Genomic DNA, 24,425 nt, shown 5'->3' on the forward strand with positions numbered 1-24,425 from the left:
AGCAGACTGCAGAAAAAACAAGGTGGACAAAGCATGGCGTGCTTATGCCCTCCTCCCATTATATATAACTGCAGAATGTAATATGTTGCCCATGTATAACTCTCTTTATATGGTTTATAAAGTAATTATGTACCCCTATTACAAATATCATGAGTTTAATCAGTTGTTTTGCTTGACTAATGACTGAAGAGACTGACTTTTTTTTTGTCAGGGTGCAATTTAAAGGAAGCCAAGATATGAATTTCTACTCTATAGACAGGAATTGAAGAGGCTGCACAGTGCTGAGATCATCAGCCGACCTAACAGAAACTAGTAAATAACCCTTTCACCTCAACTAATCATCTGTTGCAAATTTGGGGTATGGGTTTGTATGAACTCTGGTCACTAAATATAGTTCTTCCTTTCTAGTGGAGTCTAATCCATCACAAACCTATGCTGTCCAAGTCTTTTCCTTCTTCCTCACTCTACTTCTGCCCCTTCCCTTGCACCAGCATTATCATTCATTAAAGAAGTAACTAAATAAATGCTGAACTGGTCTAAAAAGTAATTGGCAGGGTGGTGGGTGGGGGGAAGTGAGCTACTGAGCTCTAATCCGTATTGTTCCTTATTCAGTTCACTACGTGGCTATATGAATGTTATGGCAGGCACAGAGAGGAGAATGATACTGCAGACATAGGGATTAAAAGATAAAAATCCAATCCTTTTAGGATACAGAGCTTTTATTTACTTTCTGAACTGCTACTCATTCAGTGAACTTGAGTTGGCAGTTACAAAAGCAATGACTCCTCTTTTTTGGTCTGAAGAGTTCCCTCTTCAGTACACAGAATTACAAAAGCTTCTTGGACAAAAACAAATTTGACCTTAAAGTCCACGTGTCATGTTTGGCACATTATCAATTACAGATAAGGAATGTTACTAGATGCTCCTCGTATGAATTATTTACTCATAACATAATCAAGAAATAAACAAAGAAAGAAAGCAAAGAAGGCAGTTATCACTTAGTTTTACAGATCTTGCAAAAGAAATACAAGAAAAGCAGAGCAACTCAGAAATTATACGATGGGCCACTAAGTCTTCCTATTCTTTCTATATGATCTCACTTTTTATCCTACTATGAAATATTCAAGTCTGCATTCATGCTTTGTATATACCATACTGCTGGCAAGGAGAATTTTGCAAAATCGAAGTTAAAGGCTACTGTTAAAACTGAAGTCTGCAGCCGACTGAAGGTTACTACACTTTACTTCTCTGTATTATCAACACCTTAGGAGGAAATAAGAACCATTGTAAACTGCACCCCAAGTTGAGGAAACCTACACCTTTTGTAGGAACACTTCTGCTTGGAAATAAATTTGCAGACAAGTGACAATGAAAGGTAGAGAAAGATGACACTGGAGGCAATACCAGAGGCAGAGGAGTTACTGTGAAAGAGTAAAACAGTAAAATCTGAGTAAGCAGAAACCAATAACTTGTGCTGCTGCATTGCAGGTTTGGATTGAAGAGGGTTATTTTTTATTTTTTCTTATGTTGGGGCAATAACCTGCAATAATCTTGTGCGAGCAATCTGTATTACAAACATTAAGCTCAGAGATGTCATGCAGGAGCTTCCGGGAATAAGATGCTTATGCTTCTTACCCCTGACAAACGTCCCGTGTGAGGACAGGCAACGTAACAACTCAGGAATGCCATCTAAGGGCAGCAGTAACACAAGCACTCGATCGAAAAAGGAATTTTTACCATCTTCAGTTACACAAATGGCAGAGGAAATTAACGGTGCTTCCCCCACAAACAATATATTTTTACTAACATCCCTCCCCCTTTAAAAAAAACAAACACTCGAGTTATAAAAACAAATACCCAATGCAGTTGAGTCAAAGCCAAAGTCAAAGCCAGAGAACCCCACGATATACACAGGCCTAAAGGAGGTGAGCATTTGTCTTTCATGCATGCAACAGACATACTCAATGCTTTTCCAGTGTTGACAGCACGCTTTTTTTTGGTGCTATGAATGTAATTTACCTTAAGGGCTTCAAAAGTGAGCAGCACATCATTGGTTCGCTTCAAGTCAATGTAGTACATCATCAGCTCCCTTGATCCCAGTTGCATAAAGATGGGTAGTAGCTGAGAAAAGTAACATCGAGATGCTAGCTGAATGTTTCATAGGAAATTCAAGGTCTGTTTTGTTTTTGTTTAACTCTCTCAAACCCCCAGTTATCCCCTACTGGCAGATACCTGTTATGAGAGGTCAGTGGTAACCAGCTCCATCCATAGGAAGCAATAAAGGTTAACAGACCTCTTGTAATACATCTGCTGACTGCAGCAAGGTGCATGACAGCTGCCACACGGAAATCTTAAGACACTCCTTCAAGTGCGGCTATGGCAAGTCCACACAGATACCACCCTGGCGATAGGTTCCACTTTCCATCTGTGCAAAGACAACTACCCAACAACTGAACAGAAAAAACAGGAGAGCAGGGCAACAAACCAAAACCCTTTGCACAATTCTTTGTGTAACAGGTTTATGGTATTAATTCCTATTTTTACATCCTATTACCGCTGGCGCATGAAGTGATCCAGTCAGCATGCAAGCTATCAGGGGGATAACGGGTTCTTTAGTTCTCACAGAAGCACGGCACACGTGCACACACACAACGTATACGGCAAGCCAAACCGCATCGCTTTGTTGCATCTCAAATTAAGTTAAACCACCTAAAAATGATTAAAGGGAGATAAAGGTGGTCTGCAGACTTACGCTTAATTGAGGCTTATGATTTTAAAAAAATGGGAAAAGGAAATACTCTGGTAAATCTTACATGGCCCAACTATGTTGTCCAAGTAACAACAGCTCTCAAAAGCATCTACATAGCACAGGCACTGCTATTTCTAATGAGAAATACCGCAGAGGTTATACAAGCCATTTCAGAAAGAATTTCAAAAGCCCACTGTTTCCTCAGATTTTTAATGCTAGAGTCTATTAACTTCCCCAGAGTAATCAGAAAAAAAGGTATGCATTTCAAACAAAGCGACTTATCCTGTATCATGTAAACAATCCCTACAAGTTAACAGAAGCCAGGAATAAAACTCCCAGTGCCATGCTCTAATTACCAGACCACACACCTGCTAAGTTCAGCTTTGAGTATTACCTGCTAGGTAGTATTTAAATTAATGACCTCATCAACTTGAGAAATCAACAACAGCTCAGGAAAGGATCTTAACCACACCAGGAAATATCAACAAGTAGTCCTCAAAACTTTTCCCCAGAATACCACCAATAGTTTTGTCAGGAGAATTCACGCACAGTCCTCCCACCTTCATATGCTCACCTCTTGGTACTCCCCTAAGGGAGTCAGGTATTGAAGAATTAGCCTCTGCTCTATGGCGGGGGTCAAAGGGTAAAGTGTATAGTTAGTGCCAATCACCCACGGGGACATTTCTGACCAGCTGCTGTTGGACAGTTCAACAAACATCCGCTCTGGTTCTGAAGCGGAGAAGCCCAGCTTTTGCTTGGCCTTCCGGAAGCCGTCTCTTTCGTGCTGTTTCCCTGATTTGCTTTTTCTCAGTCCCCCATCGTCTAGCTTTGTAGCAGAGTTGACTCTGCTACTGGTCTTGTGACTTGAATCAAGATGAAAGGAGATCTCCATATCCCCAGCCACTTCTTCTTGCTCTCCATCTACTGCCATCTCCCCATAATCCATATCCACAGCCTCTTCATCTAGAGGCAGCAGAGGATCTGACGGCACTTTCCGAGGACTGGGACGCTTGTTTTCTTGTTTTGTAGTCATTTCAGTAACCTGTAGCTCTCGCAGCCGTCGAAGCACCAAAGCTACCTGTTTCACAAAAGAAGCGTGCATGACAACACAATTCCTGCCTCGATCATACAACCCGCATTGGCCATATTTTTGCTGTTACCATATAAACAACTCTACTTCATAGAATACCAGGCATGCTGAAACGCGTGTTTGCCCAGAGAAATAATGATTTCAAAGTGCCTAAGACAATCCCAATTATTTTTACTCTAATAAATCATCACCCACTTTCCCAAAGGAGAAAGAAAGGACCTGAAAGCCATTAAGAGCAGATGAGCTATCATGGTGCTAGAAGAACCACACACCATCTTGCAACATTCTTCCATCATCTCCATGTAGCCTGGGATAAGGGCAATGTTTCCTTGTGAAGCTGCAGCTTTGAAAAATTGCAGGTCTACAAAAGCTAAAGGCTCACTTCTGCTCCAAAGGCCTTAACTGTGCAAGAATTAGAAGAATTAGCCTATGGTTTGACACACTGTAAATGACATGCTGTGCACTGTCCTGAGAGCCAAATTTGCTTAGCCTACCTTCTTCTGAAAGTCATCTCAATTGCTGATAAACATCATACTGGTGAAGGACTTAGAATAAAAACGTCTAATTATAATAAAATTTCACATTAAGTCGTCCCTATGTTGATTTACCTTTCATTTCAATGTCTCTGCTCCATATATAAGCCACCATATGCAATCGTTACGGATGCAAAGTTTCCTCAGCAAATTCAAGGTCAGGAAAGGATGGAAAGCATGAGCTACTGACTCTTACAGATATTAGTATAACCACCACAAAATCATACATTAATTTCTAAACGTGAGCTCCACCACGTACACTCTCAAAGAAAAAGAGGTATCTGTTCTCTAAAGGAAAACATGCATCGAGATATCATTACCAATTGTGAATTTTCATCCCTGTAATTCGCAGCAATATCCTGGTTTTCCATAGCTCCTCCTAATAGCCCTGTTGCGTAGGTCCTTAGTGGCTGATCAGCCTCTCGTGCCCACTTAAAGAGATTTTCAACTATGCCTTCCTATAACGAAGAAAATAAGAAAGCAATTCCAACAATTACACTTCATTTTTCCTCCTTTGGTCCCAGTGTAAGCACCTGTTGGTAATTCTCCCTATCCCACGTAATGACCAAGCTAGATTTCCTACCAATTACGTCACGAATCAAAATTTTAAAATACTTGGAAGCAAAAAAAAAACATTTTAAGATGCATAGAATTATTTCCAGGTATTAGATATTTAGAATCAGGATTAGTGAAAAAACAAACCCACAGCTCCTGTAAGGTTCGCTAATATAGAACTCCAGCAATTTAGTAGATCTCAAAGAAGCAGTGTTGAATTTTCACCCAGTAAAACAGAATTTTGCTAAATTTCTTCCATTTCTTTAACAGCTTACTAGAGCCAAATTGAAAAGTCACTTAAACAAGCAAGCTACCTGGTGCCAGAGGAACTCTTTACATTACTACTCACCAAAAAAAAAAAAATCCTCAGTCATAAACCCGTAACGGTTGGAGAAGAAAGGAATGCATGCAATTATAACAATCCATATATATGAAAATCATGTTAAATATTGTTTATATTTTTAACAGCGAAACTCAGTGTTTGAACACAGTCTACCACACAATTTTTCTTAACAAGGCTGAGTGAGTGTTAATTAAAGTTAAAACAGGCAATTAAAAGACTATGTGTTAGAATGAAACATGTTTTCCTCCAAATTACTATCTGATTTTGAAACATCATATCATAAGATTCATGTCACGCTAATGAAGTGTTGAGCATAAATCTGGGCCGTGGGTACAATACAATAAATGTTTAAAAATAATGAATAGACACAAATTTCAATGAGACCTATCAGCGTACAGATTTTGAAAGAGTTGCCTGTTCTATATTTGATTAAAATTGCATTATTATTAAATTGCTCTTATGTCATTAACAAAAAAATCAATGAGATGTGAAAGCCATTGGCCGCTAGAGGGCCTCTTTATGACCAGAATAATACACTCTTCAAATAGTGATTTGTTATCTGACCTAAAGCCTCCTACATACAGGAACCCAAAAAAGCAGAATAGAACTATATATTCTCTAGTGAAAAGAAAAGCCCCTAAGTGCGAAACTTAACTTTAAAATTTAATTTCAGTTTACACGGTTTGTGTCTCAAGAAAAAACTATATTCTCCACAAATAAGGAATCTATTATTTTAACTTTTTTTGCCTCAAAGTCTCAAAGCCTTAGCCTTTGGGCAGACCACAAAGACCACATTAAATTAAATTCACTCCTTCAGAAAGGGAGCTCATTATTCCTTCCTTTTACTGTGTCTTAGAGTTCACATTCGTATTTCTAATAGCAAAGAAACTCATTTGGAACTTTGATATAAAGCATTATCTGATTTTCAAACTTCAGAAAAATACTATGCTAGTTTTACAGATGAAGAAAACGGGGCTCAGGAGTGAAATCTACTTCCTCTTCACTTTCAACTCCTTGTGCATTCCTTCAAAAACCACACTTGCCAACATACAGAAGTCTGATTCAGCTGTCCATTGCAATTCCAGATAATCCCCATGAAGCATGTGGATTTTAGACTGCTTAGTTAAAGTATGACTTGTTTATCATTTAGCTCGAATAATGCTATTGCTCTGCTGTAGTTCTGAATTACCTGGCGAGAGTCCTACCAGCAGGTCTTAACATTCTATATAGCCTGCTCCATTCATAGGCCTACAAAACAATTCAAAGTACAAGACTTCCCATAACATTAATCTGCTGTTTTAACCAGTCCTATTTGAACTTACAAGCTGCGGAATACCCAAGATCTGATCAGCTGAACAAGCCGTCATCAAAAAGCCCCAACCCATTACTAAGGCTAAACAGATTGTCTCTCAGAGATAGGATTTCAATGTTCCTTTTTACTGGTTTCTCCTGTGGGAGGAACTGTTGGAGTACATAATACACCGAGTTTATAAACCAAGCATCAGTGTAAACAATACCTTTTCCTGAAAGACGACAGCAGTTTCCAGTCCTGGCATGATATCCAGAAGAAGCCGACAGGCAGCAGTGTTTAACGGAGGTTCTCTGCTTGTCATCACATAAGCATTCACTAGCTAGAGAAGACCAGGAAGAGCATTGGTTTGAAATTCAACTGACCAAAACCAGTGCAGTGAAGTCCTTGCAAACTCCCACATCAGCAAAATGATAGAGTAAGAAGTGCCAGTATGTAAGCCCTGAATCTACAAATGACTAACCCGTTAACCTGGTCTCTTCAGTGCTTCCAAAGTTGAAATAATTCCCCTGACAAACAGAATTCCCCTCTAATCTGCTGTTCACTGACTAAATACCTATCTTGAAGTGATTTGTAAAGACTAATGCCTAAAAAAGTTATAGTTCAATAACAGTGTAAATATGCAAAGCTAATAGCTGAAAAAAAATTAAAAATTAAAAATATCAAAAATACACATCTTTAATGACATCTATGTTTGCTTATCACTCACAGTTTAAGGCAGAAGGCTACATGCAAGCAACCTGGCAGAACCCTTACAGAAACCAGTACTGATACAGGTGCTTGCACTGAGGTGAGGGCAACAGAAGTTCTAGCTATTAACTCACATTAGAATATAGCAGCACAAGAGGAAAGACAGACTTGCCTCTAAATCCTCTGCCTGAGCCCCCTAGAGCTGATATAAGCTGCTCTTACAGGCAGTCCAGCATTTCCAAGTGTTTGGAGACAAGGCACTGGAATTAGTGGTATTACTTTGCATTACACAAATTAATTATGCTTTTAAAACTTTCTTTAAAGAGATTGATAAACCTTGAGAAGAACTAATTCAATTGTTACTATGCACATTTCGGTACTCCTGAACAGCTCATGAACTCCCGTTTCCTTGGGTCACTTCAACAGTAGCAAGCAAGTTGTGTTTAAACACACTTTAAAAGCCACTGCTATGGAAGAAATAGTCCCACCACCAGTAAAATTAATATTAAACAGGCACAAATACTGACATCAACTAGCACAAAGTAAACAAAAAACATAAGGTGTCGAGAACACCTGGCAGAGGCAGTTCTCAGAGCAAACCTACCGCATTCATGAAATCATCATTCTTGAAAAGTATCCTTAGTAAGTGACCTAACATGCACTCAGGGTCTGCTCGACCTGTAGAAGAAGCAGGAAAAGACTTATCTATCTGCTTTGGGACTTCGAGATCATTACTAAACTACTGTCTTCAAACTGATTGTGGAATATTCTAGTCAGCAGGACCTTTCTCAGAAAGAAAATGATAGAAGAAGTCATAAATTATTAACCAAGTTAACATTTTTTATTGTAGGCATTACCTCCTCAAAACGTCTACTGGTCAAAGCACAACACATCGAAGTGGTCCAACAGTGTTGCATTGTTAGTTTTATAGACAGTGAAGATACAAACATCAAACTGTCTCAGTAACATGCTAATAAGTCACACACACACAACCCCAAAAGACAACCCACAAATTAAGGGTAACAACATAAAAAGCATCAGAAGCTACATGAAACTACTGCAAAGCGCTTATTGAACAACAAATTCAAGCTAATCTGAGACAGTCCTCTCTATCTCACACCCAGTACATCAAACTAACTACAACTTGCTAACACAACTGTACCCTTATTTCATAAGTTAACCCCTGAAATACCCTTCCAAAACTCTACCCAGGGTCCCAAAATATTGCAGCAAACATCAAAAGATGCCAGCTATCAGCACTACAGAACAGACTCAGTGAAGAAGCAGTTATCAGACCTTGATCAGCAGTAGACACATTCAAGCTAGATTTTGCTTACTTTTAAATACAAATAACTAGGTACCAGCTGATACTGTGCTAGTGCTGCCAAAACCGTTCAGAATGTCTTACCCGGGTGTCGGTCATCAAATGGGTCTGGATCCCCTTTGCGGTACTCTTCAGTCTCCTTCTCAATCAGCTCGGACATCCTACAGAAGGAACAACATGCAATGAACCTAATCCGCTCTGTCTTGTTCCAGCACACAGATCCTCATGTTAGCCTCTTTGTCAAAGTGTTTTCAAACAGCTCATCAACTTCCATTTGAATGGCGTTTGGTGTTACCAGGGGATTTCACTGTCCACTCAGAAGGGTGAGAAAAAGAGACTTGCCTCTAGTATTTTATTCTTCACCAACCCTCCAAAACATGCTGAACCAATGTCAACATCCCAGTGATGCACAAGCATGATGCTCTGGAGGAACCAGTATCTTTTATTTACCCATGTCAGAGTCACACTGATGTTCTACAACACTTACTGTGAAGAGCTACAAGAACTAAGGGGCCCAAGTAGAACTTCTCACCATCACGGTCCCTCTCTTGCAGTAGGGTAACTCCTGAACGGGTGATTCAGTCCTCTTTCCTATTTGGACTGCGTAGAGGCACCCACTTGAACTACTTATGTTGCCATTCGTATCTATTAATTTTTAATAGAAATGTGTAATAATAAAATATTTAATGTAGTATTATGTAATCTCTGTTAAGCTTACCCCTTCAGCTACAAGCTCAATCTTTTGGCATGTCAGTTACCACTAAGGATAGTGCAAGGAGAAACTCATCCAGTTTCCTATTCATAGACCTTCAAAATACATTAAATGGTCCTGTCTACCAGAATCCCATGCTCCAATTCACTTAGAATGAGCAATAAAAAGTAATTCATTTCCTTATTTAAGCAAAATCAAGAAGAGGGAGATTATCTAATAGTAAAGCAATAATCCCACAGTCCTCTACCATCTTTCTCCAAGAAGTGTTAAAGCAGAAATACAAGCAGTTTGAGGTGAAATAAAGAGCAGCATTCAAAAAACATGAGCAAATTAGTCTGATTTCCTCAATATAGAACCTGATTCCCTCCCCTCCGCTGAGGTCTAAAGATGGGTGCAGAACTCACAGGCTGCACAGAGGTGAGACCTTACATCAAGGTCTTAGCACCTCCAGGCTAGTGACCTAAAGACAGTGTTGTTTTTGTTTTTGTTTTTTTTTAATAGAGGACAGAAAATTACTGGAATACTGCAGCAATCCCTGGAAAAATATTCATCTTTCACAGGGGATCTCACTTACAGAAGGCCACTGACTTCTGTTTCATTCTTGTTACTTTCCAGAAAAATATCTTGTGATGCCAGGATCAATTGGAGACAAAAACACACTCAAATCCACGCCTCTGTGAACTACACTGACTTGCCAGAAGATGTTACAAAGCCTGCGCAGACTGCAGGAACACCAAATTAGCTTATTGGGGATGAGCACAGAACTTCCTTGCTTGTCTCTGATACAACAATTAACTTTCAAACTGTTTATCCTGTGTGGTTCTAATATTTACTTTCAGTAAGCCTGAATGTGAAGAGATGCAAATTGCATCCCTTGCTAACAGGTGGCACAGCTCGAGCTCTCACGGATTTCTGGCAAAAGCTGGTTACTTAAATACTCCGCTTCCAGCTCCTCTTTTTTTTTCCATGGGAACTAATAGCTTGAGGGGTACCTGCTGACAGACAGCTGGGAGTCGGGAACCCGAATCCTAGATTTGTTAGGTCTTTTCAGGCGATAATCAGCATGCTGAACGTGTGCCAGAAAGGACTGACAAGCAGCACAGAAAGTGAGCTTAACATTCTCATCAGTCCGTCCTGTTTAGGTAGGCAGCCAAGCAGCGTGCCAGCTGAAGCTGCTGAGCGGTTCCAGGGATGACAACATTATCACAGCCTAGACAGAACAGGCACACGAATCACTGATTACAGGGTGTTTGTTTGTTGAGACAATTAGGCACAATCATTTGATCAAAATAAAGCACTGCCTCTTTTAAATTGACTTTCAAAGAGAAAACAAGTAAGATTAAGCTCACATATAATACCTTTCTAGCACACAAAGAGTAACTGTAAAGTGACTTGGATGAATCTGTCTAGATCAACAGCTTATTCAACTCTCCTATCATTCCAGGACTGACAAACCAACAAAGCTCATTCCCACCTCTTAAAAAGAGGCACTTGACACACAGGGCTTTAACAAAAAACAATTCACAAAAACACTGGGCTTTCACTCAGGTTTCAAGATTTCCCTTATTCACTTGATAAAATATTGGCTCTCTACCCACTTGAACCTGCAGACAAGATCTAGGTTCTGCAGGCAGTAAGTGGTCTTCGCTCCTGCTTTTGGCTTTTTCAATTTTTTGCCAAACCCTTTACAACCGTCTTCGCAGATAGTCTTTGAAAACTGTCAGATCCTCATCTTCACTTGCCACAAACATAAGGCTCAACTTGGGGGTGAAGAAAGAAGGGGCAGTGGTAGACAGAAGTACACAAACTTTGCAACACTCCTGCTGATGTAAATGGCACAACATAAAGAGCCCTAATGCTGCTCTGCGCCATCATTTGGCACCAACGACCAACCTGTGCCTTTACAACAGGCTACAAACAACAAAAGATGCTCCACAATCCCAGACTGTAGCACACTACGTCCCAAACTTGGGTTGTGGAAGTGAAGCCAGAACATACGATGTTGAGCTGCTGAGTCAGTCCCTTTATGTAAGGGGCTCTTGGGATGCTGGGAAGGATCCAACCCCCAGGACTCTCCAGTACAGTTCAACATGACTTGTGCCCACCCTACGAACCATGGCTCTTGCAGGATTGTTTCAATTCACAATTTTTTGAGAAGTATCTTTATTTTGTTGAAAAACCTGCTGTTTGCTGACACTGCTTCCCAAGCAATTTCTTTGATTGACACACGAGTTTGTTAATCCAGAAAACTAGCTTATTTAGAAGCAACAATTCACCTGTGGCCTATGACCCACAGTGCTCCTGTTCCTGTCCAAACACACACTGCTGCACTCTCACATATGCTGCCTCAGAATCACATTTGAACAGGCCCCCGTCCACACAGGGAAGTTTTTCTTCTAACTAGTTCAGAAGGAAGTAGAAAAAAGTCACTCACCAACAAGCACGACCACAGCTTCCTCTGCCGTAAGTCTAAACCAACATGCAAGAACACCGCTGTGCCTCCAGACACCAGCTAACGTCAGTTCCAGCTGGGGAGGATCCCTAGCACCTCTTCCAGCAAATTCTTTTTAAACATATGCCATATCTAAAACCCAGGACTCCAAACAGACAGACAGCTTCCACTGACACCTGAAGCACTGCAATCCCCTTGTGATCTACCTTAAACAAATCTGCGTTACCTCCACTAAAGCCAAAATACCCCAGCTCTTACCATCCATAGTCACTCTGCCTGCTGCACGTAAACCCTGAAGAACCAAAGGAGAACTATCAGATTTGTTTGGGCATAAATAATGTAGGGAACTCAAGGAGCTGAGGGAGTAAGGAGTGCCAGACCGCTATCAATGGAAGAAAATACATGCTGAATTCATATTTCTTAGAATATATTAAGTTTCTGGTGCTCATGCCTGCAACAAAAAGCCTGGATGTGTCACATATGTTTCCTTCAAGACATAAATCAGATAGCAATACACAAAGAAACACCGAAATGTGTCTTGATTTTTAGGAGACCTACACAGTGTTTAGGATCATCTTTTTGCTGCTCATCTTCCTCTTCCGTGCTGCTATTTTTAAAATACAGTAAAAAGAACAAGATATGACCACAAGGTGAGGAACGACATAGATCTGTGCAAAGAAGCTCCAGCAGATTTCTGCTATTTCCATCCAACGCCAGCCCAGGATCTGTGCACTAAAATGTCCATCCCAACACCGCAGAGCAGTGCGGTACCGAAACCTGGATCATTCCCCACGGGCCAGTAAGCACAGGAAGTCCTGCTGCGGGGACTAGGCAGGCTACAGCTCTGAGGGCAGAGCGGTGAGGAGGAGTTGGGTGGAACTTCTGTGGATCTCCAGTTGTAGTAAGGATGTTATCAGTTTATCCCAGAGAGGTCTGGCTTGGGAAACTACAAATACAACTGACATTTTGAGTGTTCCTCTGGTAGCAGAAGTTGCCTTCTAACGAATGGTGTTACCGGTCTCTCTCACATAAACTGACCAATGTCAGCTCCATCGCAAACCCCATACCACCGCTCGGAAGAAACAACATTCTTGTAGATTTGTTTCGATCAACATTTCACAAGTTGCAGGTGCACATACTGAAGTTATTTCATCCATTTAATGATTCCCCAGACTTTTATTAACTCAGAGAACTAAATTCATGTTTTAGAAGCAGACTGTGTAAGATCTTTGCAATATCAAATTCTTAACAAAATCATATGTAAAATTAAATACTGAAGTCATAGTTCAACTTACTGGCCAAAGAAAGTTAATTACCAACAGTTTATCGGGTATGTAAAAACTTCAAGTAAAAACATGGTAAAAGCTGCTCTCCAGTAACTTCTGATATTCAGATTTAGGAATTTACGTAATGGAACTCACCTGGTGAGAATAGGGACCATGTCTTGCCCACTGCCGTGTTCTTTCTCCCATTGCTCCAGCAAAGTAGTGAGCTCAGCCTTGGAGTCCACATGACCAGATCCTGAAGTCATGGCTTAGCCTAAGGCGGCAGAAGAAACAACAACAAAATAAGCAGGAAGATGAGCAAGAAATCCCACACAATTTTACTACATTCGCTGAAATAATCTAAATCAAAGATTAAAAGCCACTTGGAAGAGGCAAGTAAATATTCAGCAACAAGGAGTGAGGAAGAGAAGACTAAGTGCCAAAAAAGCGCTGAACTTCACCTGAAAAGCTGGAAGTTTCCTTTTGGTGCTTTGCCTGAAGAATAAAGAATGCGTGCACACTGAACACAAGTCTTAACTGGTGCACACCAACCCTGACCACGAGGGAAGCACGCACGCCTCACCACGCGCCCAGTGCTGAAGCTGATCAACCCTACCTCCACGGGGAGGCCTGAGTTAGGCCCGTGCTCGTGCTTGAGATTTATTCATGAAACAGCAAAGCTAGGCCAGCAAGTTATGGTTGGTGCCGTGACTGCAGGTTATGTGGCCCGCAGGCCAGCACCCTCTGGACAGCAGTGAAAGCACCAAGTGACTTGCGAAGGCACCATCTCACGAAGGGAGCTCTCACTCTGGGTTCTGTTTAAGCCGCTAAATTTCCAGGTGTCAACTTTTCTTCTAGTAGATTTTTTTTTTTTATCACTGACACATCAACAGATCAAACTAGAACACAATCTGTCTCAAAACAATGCCATGCCCTTAAGCATTCAAGCATTTCATTAGCTGTAACATGGCCAACATCTATCTGTTGCAAGATTAAATATCCATTCGTCACAACTGATGCAGAGAAGGAACTTTCTAAAACCTCGTTAAATACAGATAGGCCATTTTTGGGGCAGTCACATATGCATAAACCCCTGAAATATGTATTCAGGAATCAGCCAAAGAAGAGACAGCCACAGTTCATAGTTACATGCACAACTGCAGCAGGTTCATTCTGAAAGGGCTCCCCACGATCAACTGAGAGCTGGATACCTCTAATTCGCTGACAGCCTCTGCTCACCCAGGGAACAGGCGAGCTCCCTGCGGCTCTGCCTCCCGTCCCACAGGTGCTTCCGCAGGAACGTACCGCAGCTGCTCAGCTCGTGTGAGCCTCCAAGGGAAGGCCACCCAGCTGGAGTCAAAATGGGCACAAACTGTGCCAAAATCATCAACCCAAAGACTATGAGAATAACCCCGCAACGGTAAGACAGAGTCCGAAGTACACCGCTTTAATAAGTACTACTTAAAATGAGCGTATGCTAACAAAACAAAAAAAACACCTACTCATAAAGAAAGGTGATGTTTTCTGAGTGATAAGTCATTACAATCTTATCTAGAGAATTCACTATTTGTTCACCATAGAATTAGACTGGGAAATTTGATGCGCATGCATAAGTTGCCCTGGCAAAAGCAGTCCCTGAATGCAGGCAACAAAACATGCTGAGACCGTGCACACACAGACAACGCAACGCCTCCGACAAGGGAAGCTATTCCCAGCTCAGGAAGGTCCGTACCTTTTTTCATCAACGCAACAACACTTGCCAGCAGCATTTCTCAGCTTTGAAGTATCACAGAAAAAACATCTGAGTTTCAGAACGCAAGCGCTGTACCGGTAACTGCATTCAACCACTCCAGGCATCTCCACCTTCATTCTATACCCGAGGCATGCAGAGAAAGACGCCCTGTGACCCCCAGAGCTTGCATAAGGCCGGTACAGGCTCTTCTGCAACCTGCAGAACAGCTTACTCCCCCTAACAACTCTTAATTGCTCCAGCTAGAAAGCGAGAAGCTCTGCTTTAGCAATACCAGCAACAGGTGACCGAAGCTCCAGCCAGGAAGATCGGGGAAATGCTCGCCTTGCCCCCTGGGACACACGGTGCTACCGCAGCCACGCGACAGGACGGGACGACGCTGGGTATCCCTGCAGCCCGCAGCATCGCCTCACTTAAAGCACACCCTGTGTCCAGACAGCCCGTGTTGATACACAGCCGTTCCCTGCAATAAAGCTGAAGCACAGACCTGCCGCCCTCCACACGGGCACGCGGCAGCGGAAGGAGGTGCCTCTCCCAGGCACCTCACCTCTTCCCAAGGCTTTACCCCTCCCGGCGTACCCAAACAGATCTGACTTCTCCAAGTGGCGCTGCAAAGAGCGGCAACGACAGAAACCTACCTCAGGAGCACCCAATTCCACGGGAGCTGTAAAATATATACGGGTGGAATATTATGGCAGGTAAATGCCTTTTGAGATACAAGAATCAAAGCGACTCCTGCTGCGCTCACTTCTTTCAAGAATGCCATCTTAAACCAAAGTGAAGAACCCTGCAGAAAGGACAAGACCACCAATGGTACGAACTGACCGCTAAATGTCACAGATGTCCCCAGCCTGCTGGCCAGGACGGCCTGCTGGGGAGTTCTGCTTCCCCTGGACAAGCTGCTGAACTCACGCAACCTTAAACTGCTTTCCAGGAACTAGGAGAACAGGGACGGACTCAAATCCAGGATTTAAAAAAAAAAAAAAAAAAAAGTTTTGAAAAATCACACTCTACTACAAATTTCAATTACATTATCCAATAAGCCAGTGGTTGGGATGTTTTATTTTTCCTAAAACTACTACTGACAAAACATCATATTTAGATCCAATAGAACTGGTACAAACAAAACCAAGAAGTTACTCAAGGGATTTGACTTGGACAAAGGACAAACATTTACAACCTTGGCAGTGACTCACTGTGAACACTTCCACTGAAAATCCACACACCTCTGTCAGCGCACAGAGCAGCACGCGGCGCTGCTTTAATGCCAAACACTAGTTAGCATTCCAGTATCACAGCAGCGTTTTTGGGAACATTTAACTCTTCTGAATGAAGATGTAAAAGCTTGACAGAAAAGAGAAAAAAGGATAAAGTGTTACTGAGGCTCAGAAGCACTGACGTGAAGCCTCGGACACCTTGATCAGACACCTCTACACAACTCAGGAATACGGCTCCCAGCGGCCTCTGACCGCAGACCTCGATAAGGGCTCGGTACGGATCAAGCAGTTCAGCTTCACCCTTTTGTTCCTCACGCTGACCACAGGAACACCACCTGTCATTCACTTATTGATCGTGTCGTGCTCATGAAAAGGGTTATAAGGTTCTGAACAGACTTCAGTACGGATAAGCATTTTTAAGTGTCCAACTTCTTAGGTGACAATAGATTTATTTGTTAAGTCTGAAAGTCTACAAACAACTTGGTTACTTGGGAAACAAGCTGAAAATCCATGTCTTGATTTAAATGGAAAATAAGAGTCAAATAAGAGTCACATAGCAAAACCAAGAACACTAACTTAGGAAAAAAAAATCAATTTTAATCATCTTCGCCGAACGAGTGCACATTTGAGTTTATGTGTAGACAAAAATTACAAGAGGATTTGTACACCCGCACATATAAAGCCAACTCAAATTCTAATAACTATAGTTTGACGTAGCTTAAATAATCAAGTTCCATATGCTATCTAAATACAAGTTGAAGTACAGTGAAGGAAACAATATAGATGGGAAATCTAATGTAATCAATATAACCCCATATGGGAAAATTACGAACTCAGCAATAGGAACCTAATTAAACGCACAGCAAGCGAATCAGCAAATCTGTATGTTCTGTCTGTGTTTGTTCTTTAACGCGAAGAATTCTTCAAAAAAAAAAATTCTCTTCTACTAATTACAGTTATTCTTTAAACAGATGAGGTGCAAGTCAGCTATTTGCCTCAACTTGTTGAGTCTGAAACAACCATGCCAAAGTTAAGGCTGAAGCGTACTGAGCTGTCAACGCTCAAGTTCACTCGCGGAAGGGAACCGGCCCCAATCCGCGGAAGGGAACCGGCCCCAATCCACCCCAATCTTCCCCACCTATGAGGAACAGAAGTCCCGTTTCCTTACTGCACCTGAGGGAAGCTCTGGGGGAAGTCCCCATTTGTTCAGCCTCCCCCTTTAACACCCGGCGAGCTCCCGGCTGGCTGCTATCACAGGACACAGCCCTCACGCTGCTCTCAACGTTTCTCCAGAGAACGCGCACCGGTGCAAGAGCCTTTAGGGCTACAACACCTCCGAGGCCAGGGAAAGCCACCAAGCCCCGGGCCGTGCCGGCCCTCCGCCCTCACAGCAGGCCGTGCCCGATGTGCCGGGGCAGGCACGAGGCTCAGGAGCCGCCCCCTGCTGCCCGCCGCCCGGCACGACGGCCGGGGGGGGACGCGAGGGCCCGGCCCGCGGCGCTGGGGGCCAAGGGGCCGGGCCGGGCCGGGCCATACCGGGCCGTGCGGGCAGGAGGCACCGCGCCGAGCCGAGCCCCCTCCCCCCCACTCCCCCTCATTCCGTCAGGCACCCCCTCCTGGCCCGGCCCGGCCCGGCCCGGCCCGGAGGCCGCGGCCACAGGCCAGGCCGGCCCCGTTTGGCCCGGCCCGGCTCCACTTGGCCCGGCCCGGCCCGGCCCCGTTTGGCCCGGCCCGGCCCCGTCCGCCCCGCCGCCGCCGCCCCCTACCTGCCCGACGCCCCCCGGGTCGCCGCCGCCGCCGCCGCTGCCCCCGGCCCCTGCGCTCGGCCCCGCGCACCCCGCGGCGGCCGCGACTGCTGTGGCGGGCACACGCTTTGCGCGTCACCGCGCGGGGCGCGTCACGGCGGCGGCGCGGGGAGCGGGGGGGGGGAGGGAGGGCGAGGGAGACGCCGAGGCCTCGCGCGGAGGCCTCACGGGAAACGGAGTTCGCGCGGCGTGAGGGCCTCCGCGCGTGCGCCCCGCCAGCAGCGGCGCCGCGGAGGAGGCTGGGAGTTGTAGTTTGCGGCCCCGCAAGGGCTCCCCAGGCGGACGGATAACGTGCTCCCATAGAACCATCAGCTGATGGCCACAACAACTAGAGGCTGAACCAAAGCTCGAACTTCCTTGGACAAAACAATTGCTTCTCATCTCTCCATCACTGTCATACTTCAGACCACCTCACGATACTGCGAGAAGATCAGCAACGTGTAAGCAGAGGATAAAACCACCTCGCCAGGTTGTAATAAGCTTCTAGACTTGAGGGCTGATTGCTGAATCAGAGGAGGAACAACACTGGCAAGAGAAGCCAGAAAGACACAAGCCGTGTTGCCAGAGCTCACAGCACACCTCAAGTGCAGCTAAGGGCAGAAACGTGTGGCTGAGATGCCTCACCCGCTCCCAGCTGCTGGCAGAGAGCCCCAGCCCGAGCCTCCAGGCGGCAGCTTCACCTTCCTGCCTGCTCAGACCTTTATTCCGAGGGTGAGAACCAGCTTTGTGATCAGGAAGGTTATAACATTTGGAGAGACTCCCAACCTGTGGCTGCTCAACAAGCAAAAGACAAGGCTTTCAGGAGAGTTAATCGCCCACCTTGACCTCCAACACAGATCTATACTGACTAAATTTATTGACTTCCTGCACTTCACCTTTATTAATTGCAGTTACCTGCTTGTGGGAGTCAGTTTGCTCATTAACGTGTTTCTACTTGCAATTCAGTTTCTGCTATAGCATAGCTGAGAGAATAGTTACTGACTTAGCAGTCAACGCTGCTGTTAAGTAGTTACTGACTTAGCAGCCAACAGCCATCACCAACCTCTACAGGGTAATTTTGCTTCGTGGCTCACGGCAGGTGAGTAGTAACACCAGTAACAGAGTTCAGACCTTTCTCAGCACTTGTGTGTATCACACTGCTGCTGCAACTGCACACAGCACCCAGTTCATTCCCTGGCAGCATGTGGAGACGAGCACAGTGCCAGGAACCAAACTGCTGAGAGGGTTTGGACCTGCCCTGCGAAGATGCTCGTAAACCAGGGTGTTTCTCTGCAACTCCCATGCCCCAGGCAGGGGACTACGTGAATCAGGCGGGAGGTCAGACGTCTGGGGACCTGCACCAGCAAATGGAGGACATTTTCCAGGAGTGCAGTGGAGGTCAGTTCAACCATGATGTGCTCTGCTGGAGAGTGCTCTCCTCCCTTGCACCCTGGCACTCACCTGCAGTGCCCGTGGGCCCATGGTGAGTGAGCAGCAGACACAAAGCTCTCCCAGGAAGCCTCAGCTCCAGCCTTGGTACCATCTATCACTCTGCCAGCCTTTATCTCCCTGGATAGTTCAGGGGTTGTTTTATGAGGGGTGATGCAGAGCTGCCGCAGTCTGCATCTGCAAAAATATCCCTCGTGCCCCAGGGGCTTTACACACTGTCCAAACTCTCCAGGAGCACTTGTTTGCTATCTATATACTAATGCTACATTTTTACATGCAAAATATATTGGTTGAAGGATTAGATTATGGCCATGAATATCTGCAAGCTGGCAAGCAAAACATCATCAGCAAATGGTCTGCCCCTGTTCCTTGCCTATATGAACAAGGATGAGAGAAAAGAGACAGAAAGTGAGGTCGAGTAGAGAAAAGCAGTGCAGAGGGACTTCTCTGCCAGGACAGACTGAGCACAGCGGAGGGGTTGCAGACATTGCCACAGGTTGCCTGCAGTGCAGGTGACATGGGCAAATGGGGCCCAAATGTCCGTGCTAGATGTTGTGCAACAGGAGTTGCAGACTTGTAGAGAAGACGACAAGAGTCCAGTCACTAGGTGGCACACCGGCATCATCACACCAGACCAGCGTCTTGGGAAGATGGGAAAGAGAGCAAAACAACCCAAAACACAAATTAACAAGCAATTAACTTGGCCTGACGTGCTTAGAAAAAGACACTCGTGCGCACACACATTGAGCAAAAACGTCCAACAACAGGGTGGAGAAATAAAATGTAAAAGTGCGTACAAAATTTGTCCATTCATTCAAGTTCTGCCTGGTCTCCTTTGCCATTTCCAAGCGACAGGAGGCAAGGCAGGGGAGCCCAGCTCATACGCGGAGTGCGAAGAAGAAATACAGGGGGCAGCAGAGCTGGAAGCTGTTCTAGGGGATGCAAATACTGCCTCTTTTGAGAGCTGAGCCTGCACCTGTGTGCTGAGAGCAAGCATTTGGGTTTTCTCTCTAGCAGAGGAGGCTAAGCAAAGAGAAGTTTCTTGCAGCAGATCAAGCTTCTCTGCTTCCCAGATAGAGAATTTTCTTTGAGCTGGAGCTAACACAGCAACACAAGCTAAACCCAAGGTATTTATGAGGAGGAGCTGGGGAGAGATCTACGTTTTGGCAGAAGCCCAGCTACCATTGTGCATTGCTGTGCTACTGTAGGCCAGTAGAAGCAGTTCACTGCCGAAATCACCGAGGACATGGCCAGCTCTGCTAGCTCTCCTGGGTGCTCGCAGGGTCCTCAGGACTTGCCATCAGGCACCTCAGGCTCTCAGAGTGTTTATATGGTTTCAGCAATGCAGACACAAGCTCACCAGTCAGCTTCCACCTGAGCAATGGTTTGGCTGAGAATTTAGCCCAGAGAAAACAGGTCTGTATCTGTGAACACAGAAATGCAAAATATTGTTCATCAGCACTGATACTAATGAGCAATGAGCAGGCAAACAGCTTTCTTCCGAACAGGCCAGTGCCAAATCCATCCTGACAGTCTGATGCCATGAGCACATAACTGCCTAGTTAAGCATCTGAATGGCAGCACACCTGTGTTCCCAAGCTAGGAGCCTACAGGAAAGTTAAATAATACAGACTGACCACTGTTGGGGGAAGTAAGGGGTCATGCGCTGCCACAATCCCAACCGTGTTGTCGTAACGCCGCATGGGACCCGGCACCGGGCAGAGTCTTGCTGAGAGCTTTATCCACAGATTCTCATGGTCATCTAGCAGCTTCAGGCAGATATTCAGACCTCTCCTCTCCCCCAAATCACTGTAAGGTGGGGTTGTTGCTGTGCCCTGTGTTGTGCGGGCTCTATATTGCCCAAAGAGATGACTATATGCACCCGTGATCCAGCAGTGAGGAAAAAAACATTCGGAGAGTGGAAGTGCAAAGATAAACCATGTGCACAAGATATGAAAGGGAGAACATAAAGAAAGGGATAGTAAATATGAAGAAAGTGGCATTAAGGCAATAGCATATGTAGTTGTCTGAGTAAACTCCAACTGAGAATGAATTAAATGTTCATTTCAGGCACCGTATGAAATCCCTTGCTCGTTTTTGTGGTTTTACAAGAGTTTTTCTTTTTTATCTCTTTTGTTACTGTAGGAAGCAGTCACTCAATCAGCAAAGAACACTCTTCATACTGAAAGAAGGAAGAAAAGATTATACACAGAATACCATGAGATGCCTGCAAGACACACACTGGGAATATAAACGAATTCCTCCTGATACATTGCAGCAATAGGGATCTTTGGGATTAATCGTAACAACAGCAGCTGACTAGCAAAGACTAAAGAAAACCAGGGAAAAGGATGTTTTTAAGACAACTATCCTTTTAAGAGGAGGGAGAGCTTTTTGTTTGTTTGTTTGTTCTCCTCTAAAGAGAGATTATCAAGCCTTAAGTGCAGGTTCTATATCTGCCCTCTTTTCTCCATGACCTCTCTACAAGAGGTAACTGGGTGAGGTGTCTGTATGTGATAGTTTTGATGCATGCAGAAACAATAAGCAAATCGGTGAAGATGGGCTACAGCACATACAGGCACTGTAGATGCATGTTAATGTTGTTAATATTCATTAGTTGTTTTATCACCGAGGGTCTTAGTGATGGAATGTTTGTGATGTTCTGCAATATGTGGTAACCCTAATCTGTAGTTTCACAGTGGTCGTGTTTGCAGCTCTCAGAGCTCTACCAGCTATCAGCTCCCAGCAGCCACACGGCCTCGGCACCACTGCAACTGCTACTGATACGTTTGGACCTGGACCACCGATCACTCAACTCACACCTAAATTCAATCACACATATAAAGAAGCCCTGAAGCTGCCCTAGCAGCAGAGAGTATTTAACAGACTTTAAAGTCCAAAAAATTATCAGCTGAAGGGAGGTAATGTAAAGCTACAAAGAGGGACAGGCTGCAGGACCTTGTTCTGTGACTTACCCAAGACACTTGCCTTAAGTTTCCCTCTCCCATGAAGCAGTTTGTGTTTTTCAGCCAAAAGGACTAAATTCCTCTGCCAATACCTCTCTTCATGCTGCCCTGACTCCGTGGCCCCAGAAATGCTGCCAGCAGGACAGGGATGTCTCAGGGCAGCTTACTGAAGCACTGAGCACCACCAAGCCCACCTACCTTGGAGACACAGGCAGGCCTGGTGCAGGACGTTAACAGCCACCAACCCAAAGGATCTTGGGTGACTTCATAAGGTGCCAGTTCTGCTGCTGAACTCAAAATTCCAGGCCAGGATGGCGACCCTGGCCCCAGGGCTCTTCCTCTCCCTCTTCCTCTCCCCCGCACCCACCTTGCACAGACAATGCTGTCTTGTCTCTCCTCCAGCTGCTTCAAAATCCTAGCCCACAGGGAGGGTATACAGCAAGAACAAAACTTCATACATTTATTTGCATGAACAAAACAGAAGTGCTTGAAGATGCACTTGGGGTGGAAGGGGGAGGGAAAAGAGGTAAATTTGTAGGAATTCAACCAGGTGCCAACCCACAAAGGAGAAAAATGCCACTGCCTCACAGGGCACTCTGTATTGTGTTAGCAATTGCAGAGACATACTCATGGGCTTTGCTCTTTGGGGAGCTTCGTTTTGAGCATTTAGTTCCATTTATATGAGCGAAGGGATTTTATATAGCCATCTATTCCTCTGGGATGCAGATCCTTATCCTTATTCTAAAGCCAGAACTGGCAGATGCTAAGCAGAAAAATATCCAAACATGTTCTCTGCTTCTGGAGCTGAGTATCTGAGCAGGCAGTGAACGATACACTCCAGCATGTAAACACGCAAATGCTCAGCAGTAAAATGGGCTGTTGGTGTGCATCATTCACAGCCTGCTAATAAACCTGCCACAACATAGCGAGTCATAGTCAAACATAGTTTGCAGGGCACCACTCAAACCTGGCTCTCAGGAACACTGTCATCACCTAAGAAGTGGCACCTTACTGCAGGCCACATTGCCATCTGTGAGGTGTACCTGCTGTAATAGGATTGCTAAACTGTGGTAAAATGCAAGGAATTATGAAGCAGGGGTATTTTGGAGGAATAGCTTTGGCATTCCCCACTGAGAAGAATAGACAATTTATTATTATTTTTTAAATTTTCTTCCCCCTCTGTATTCTTTCTGCTTAAAGTCTTATTCAGAGGAAAAGATCCTTCAGAACTGTTGGGCCTATCAGACCACCAGCACGACTCCTTTCATAGCACTGACAAGAATTTTCCCTTTACTACCTTATTTTACAATTCAAGCCCGATGTATGTTTGTGCTTAATGTAATGTTTGTATGCTCGTTGTAATCCAATACTACAATTAATACAGTGCTTGGACAGTAATCTTATGTGCAGTCTTGGATGGAAACACTGCTTTAGCCCAATGACAAGTTAAAAGGATAGGATGAAGTGATTAGATACACTTATGGCTTTACAGGCTGTTGGCACAGCACAACTCACAAGAGATTTTAGCAAAATAGACACAAAGCTGTGAGCCAGGAGGGAAAAGGGAGGCATGTTTAACCACTTTTGAGGCCAGGATGCTATTTCCTTATTCACATAAAGCAGAGTTATGGCTGTGTGTACTGAGGTTTACATTCTTCTTTCTTTGGATCATGGCAGCAAGATCCCTGAGTCCATGAAATATGAGGGATGACGGTGACTGAGATAAAGACAAGATTTCACCATAGACATTTTGAATCACCTCTGTACCAGCTTCTCTCAGTGTGCTGGCTAGGGACCATTCCCAGCCGGTTTCGTAGCAGACAAATCCATCAAGCTACGCTACCTCCCTGAGGAGTTGCTGGTGATACACAGTCCTCTCCTAGCTGCTGCTAGCGAGCGTTACATTCTCTTGGACTACAGAGTACTGCCCACGAGCAAGGGGAGCAGCAGTGGATGAGAGAACCTACTGAAAGATGAATCTCCATGGGACTGCTGCAGTTGCACGAAGTTTTACCAACACGCTGCAGTTATCTGCCATACAGGAGATGAATATTTAGTGCTTCTATTAGAGCAACATCTCCAGATCTAGCAGTGTAACTCCCATTATCCCAGCACTGGGAGCATCCTGGGGGCTCAGGCAGTAGTTGGGGGGCAATGAAAGGTTACTGGGGGTCCCCAGTAACTCCTTTTAAATATACTCCCAGTGACACACCAGTGATGTCTAGAGCCTCCTAGTA

At 44.4% G+C, this 24,425-nt stretch overlaps 1 protein-coding gene across 1 annotated transcript in view; it reads right to left on the reverse strand.

The window, feature by feature from the left end:
- Positions 1-17,912, reverse strand: part of DCAF1 (DDB1 and CUL4 associated factor 1) — a 53,408-nt gene extending 35,496 nt beyond the window's left edge. Inside the window, exons 1-8 of the mRNA XM_083795751.1 lie at positions 17,756-17,912; positions 13,179-13,296; positions 8,678-8,754; positions 7,874-7,947; positions 6,788-6,901; positions 4,693-4,830; positions 3,324-3,827; positions 2,020-2,121 (exon numbers count right to left, since the gene is read on the reverse strand). Of these exons, the coding sequence (XP_083651877.1) occupies positions 2,020-2,121; positions 3,324-3,827; positions 4,693-4,830; positions 6,788-6,901; positions 7,874-7,947; positions 8,678-8,754; positions 13,179-13,288 (1,119 nt within the window). The 5' untranslated portion in view covers positions 13,289-13,296; positions 17,756-17,912. The remainder of the gene's footprint in view (positions 1-2,019; positions 2,122-3,323; positions 3,828-4,692; positions 4,831-6,787; positions 6,902-7,873; positions 7,948-8,677; positions 8,755-13,178; positions 13,297-17,755) is intronic.
- Between the last annotated feature and the right edge of the window lie 6,513 nt (positions 17,913-24,425).

This window comes from Anser anser (genome assembly GCF_964211835.1).
Source record: "Anser anser genome assembly, chromosome: 12".
Taxonomy (NCBI): domain Eukaryota; kingdom Metazoa; phylum Chordata; class Aves; order Anseriformes; family Anatidae; genus Anser; species Anser anser.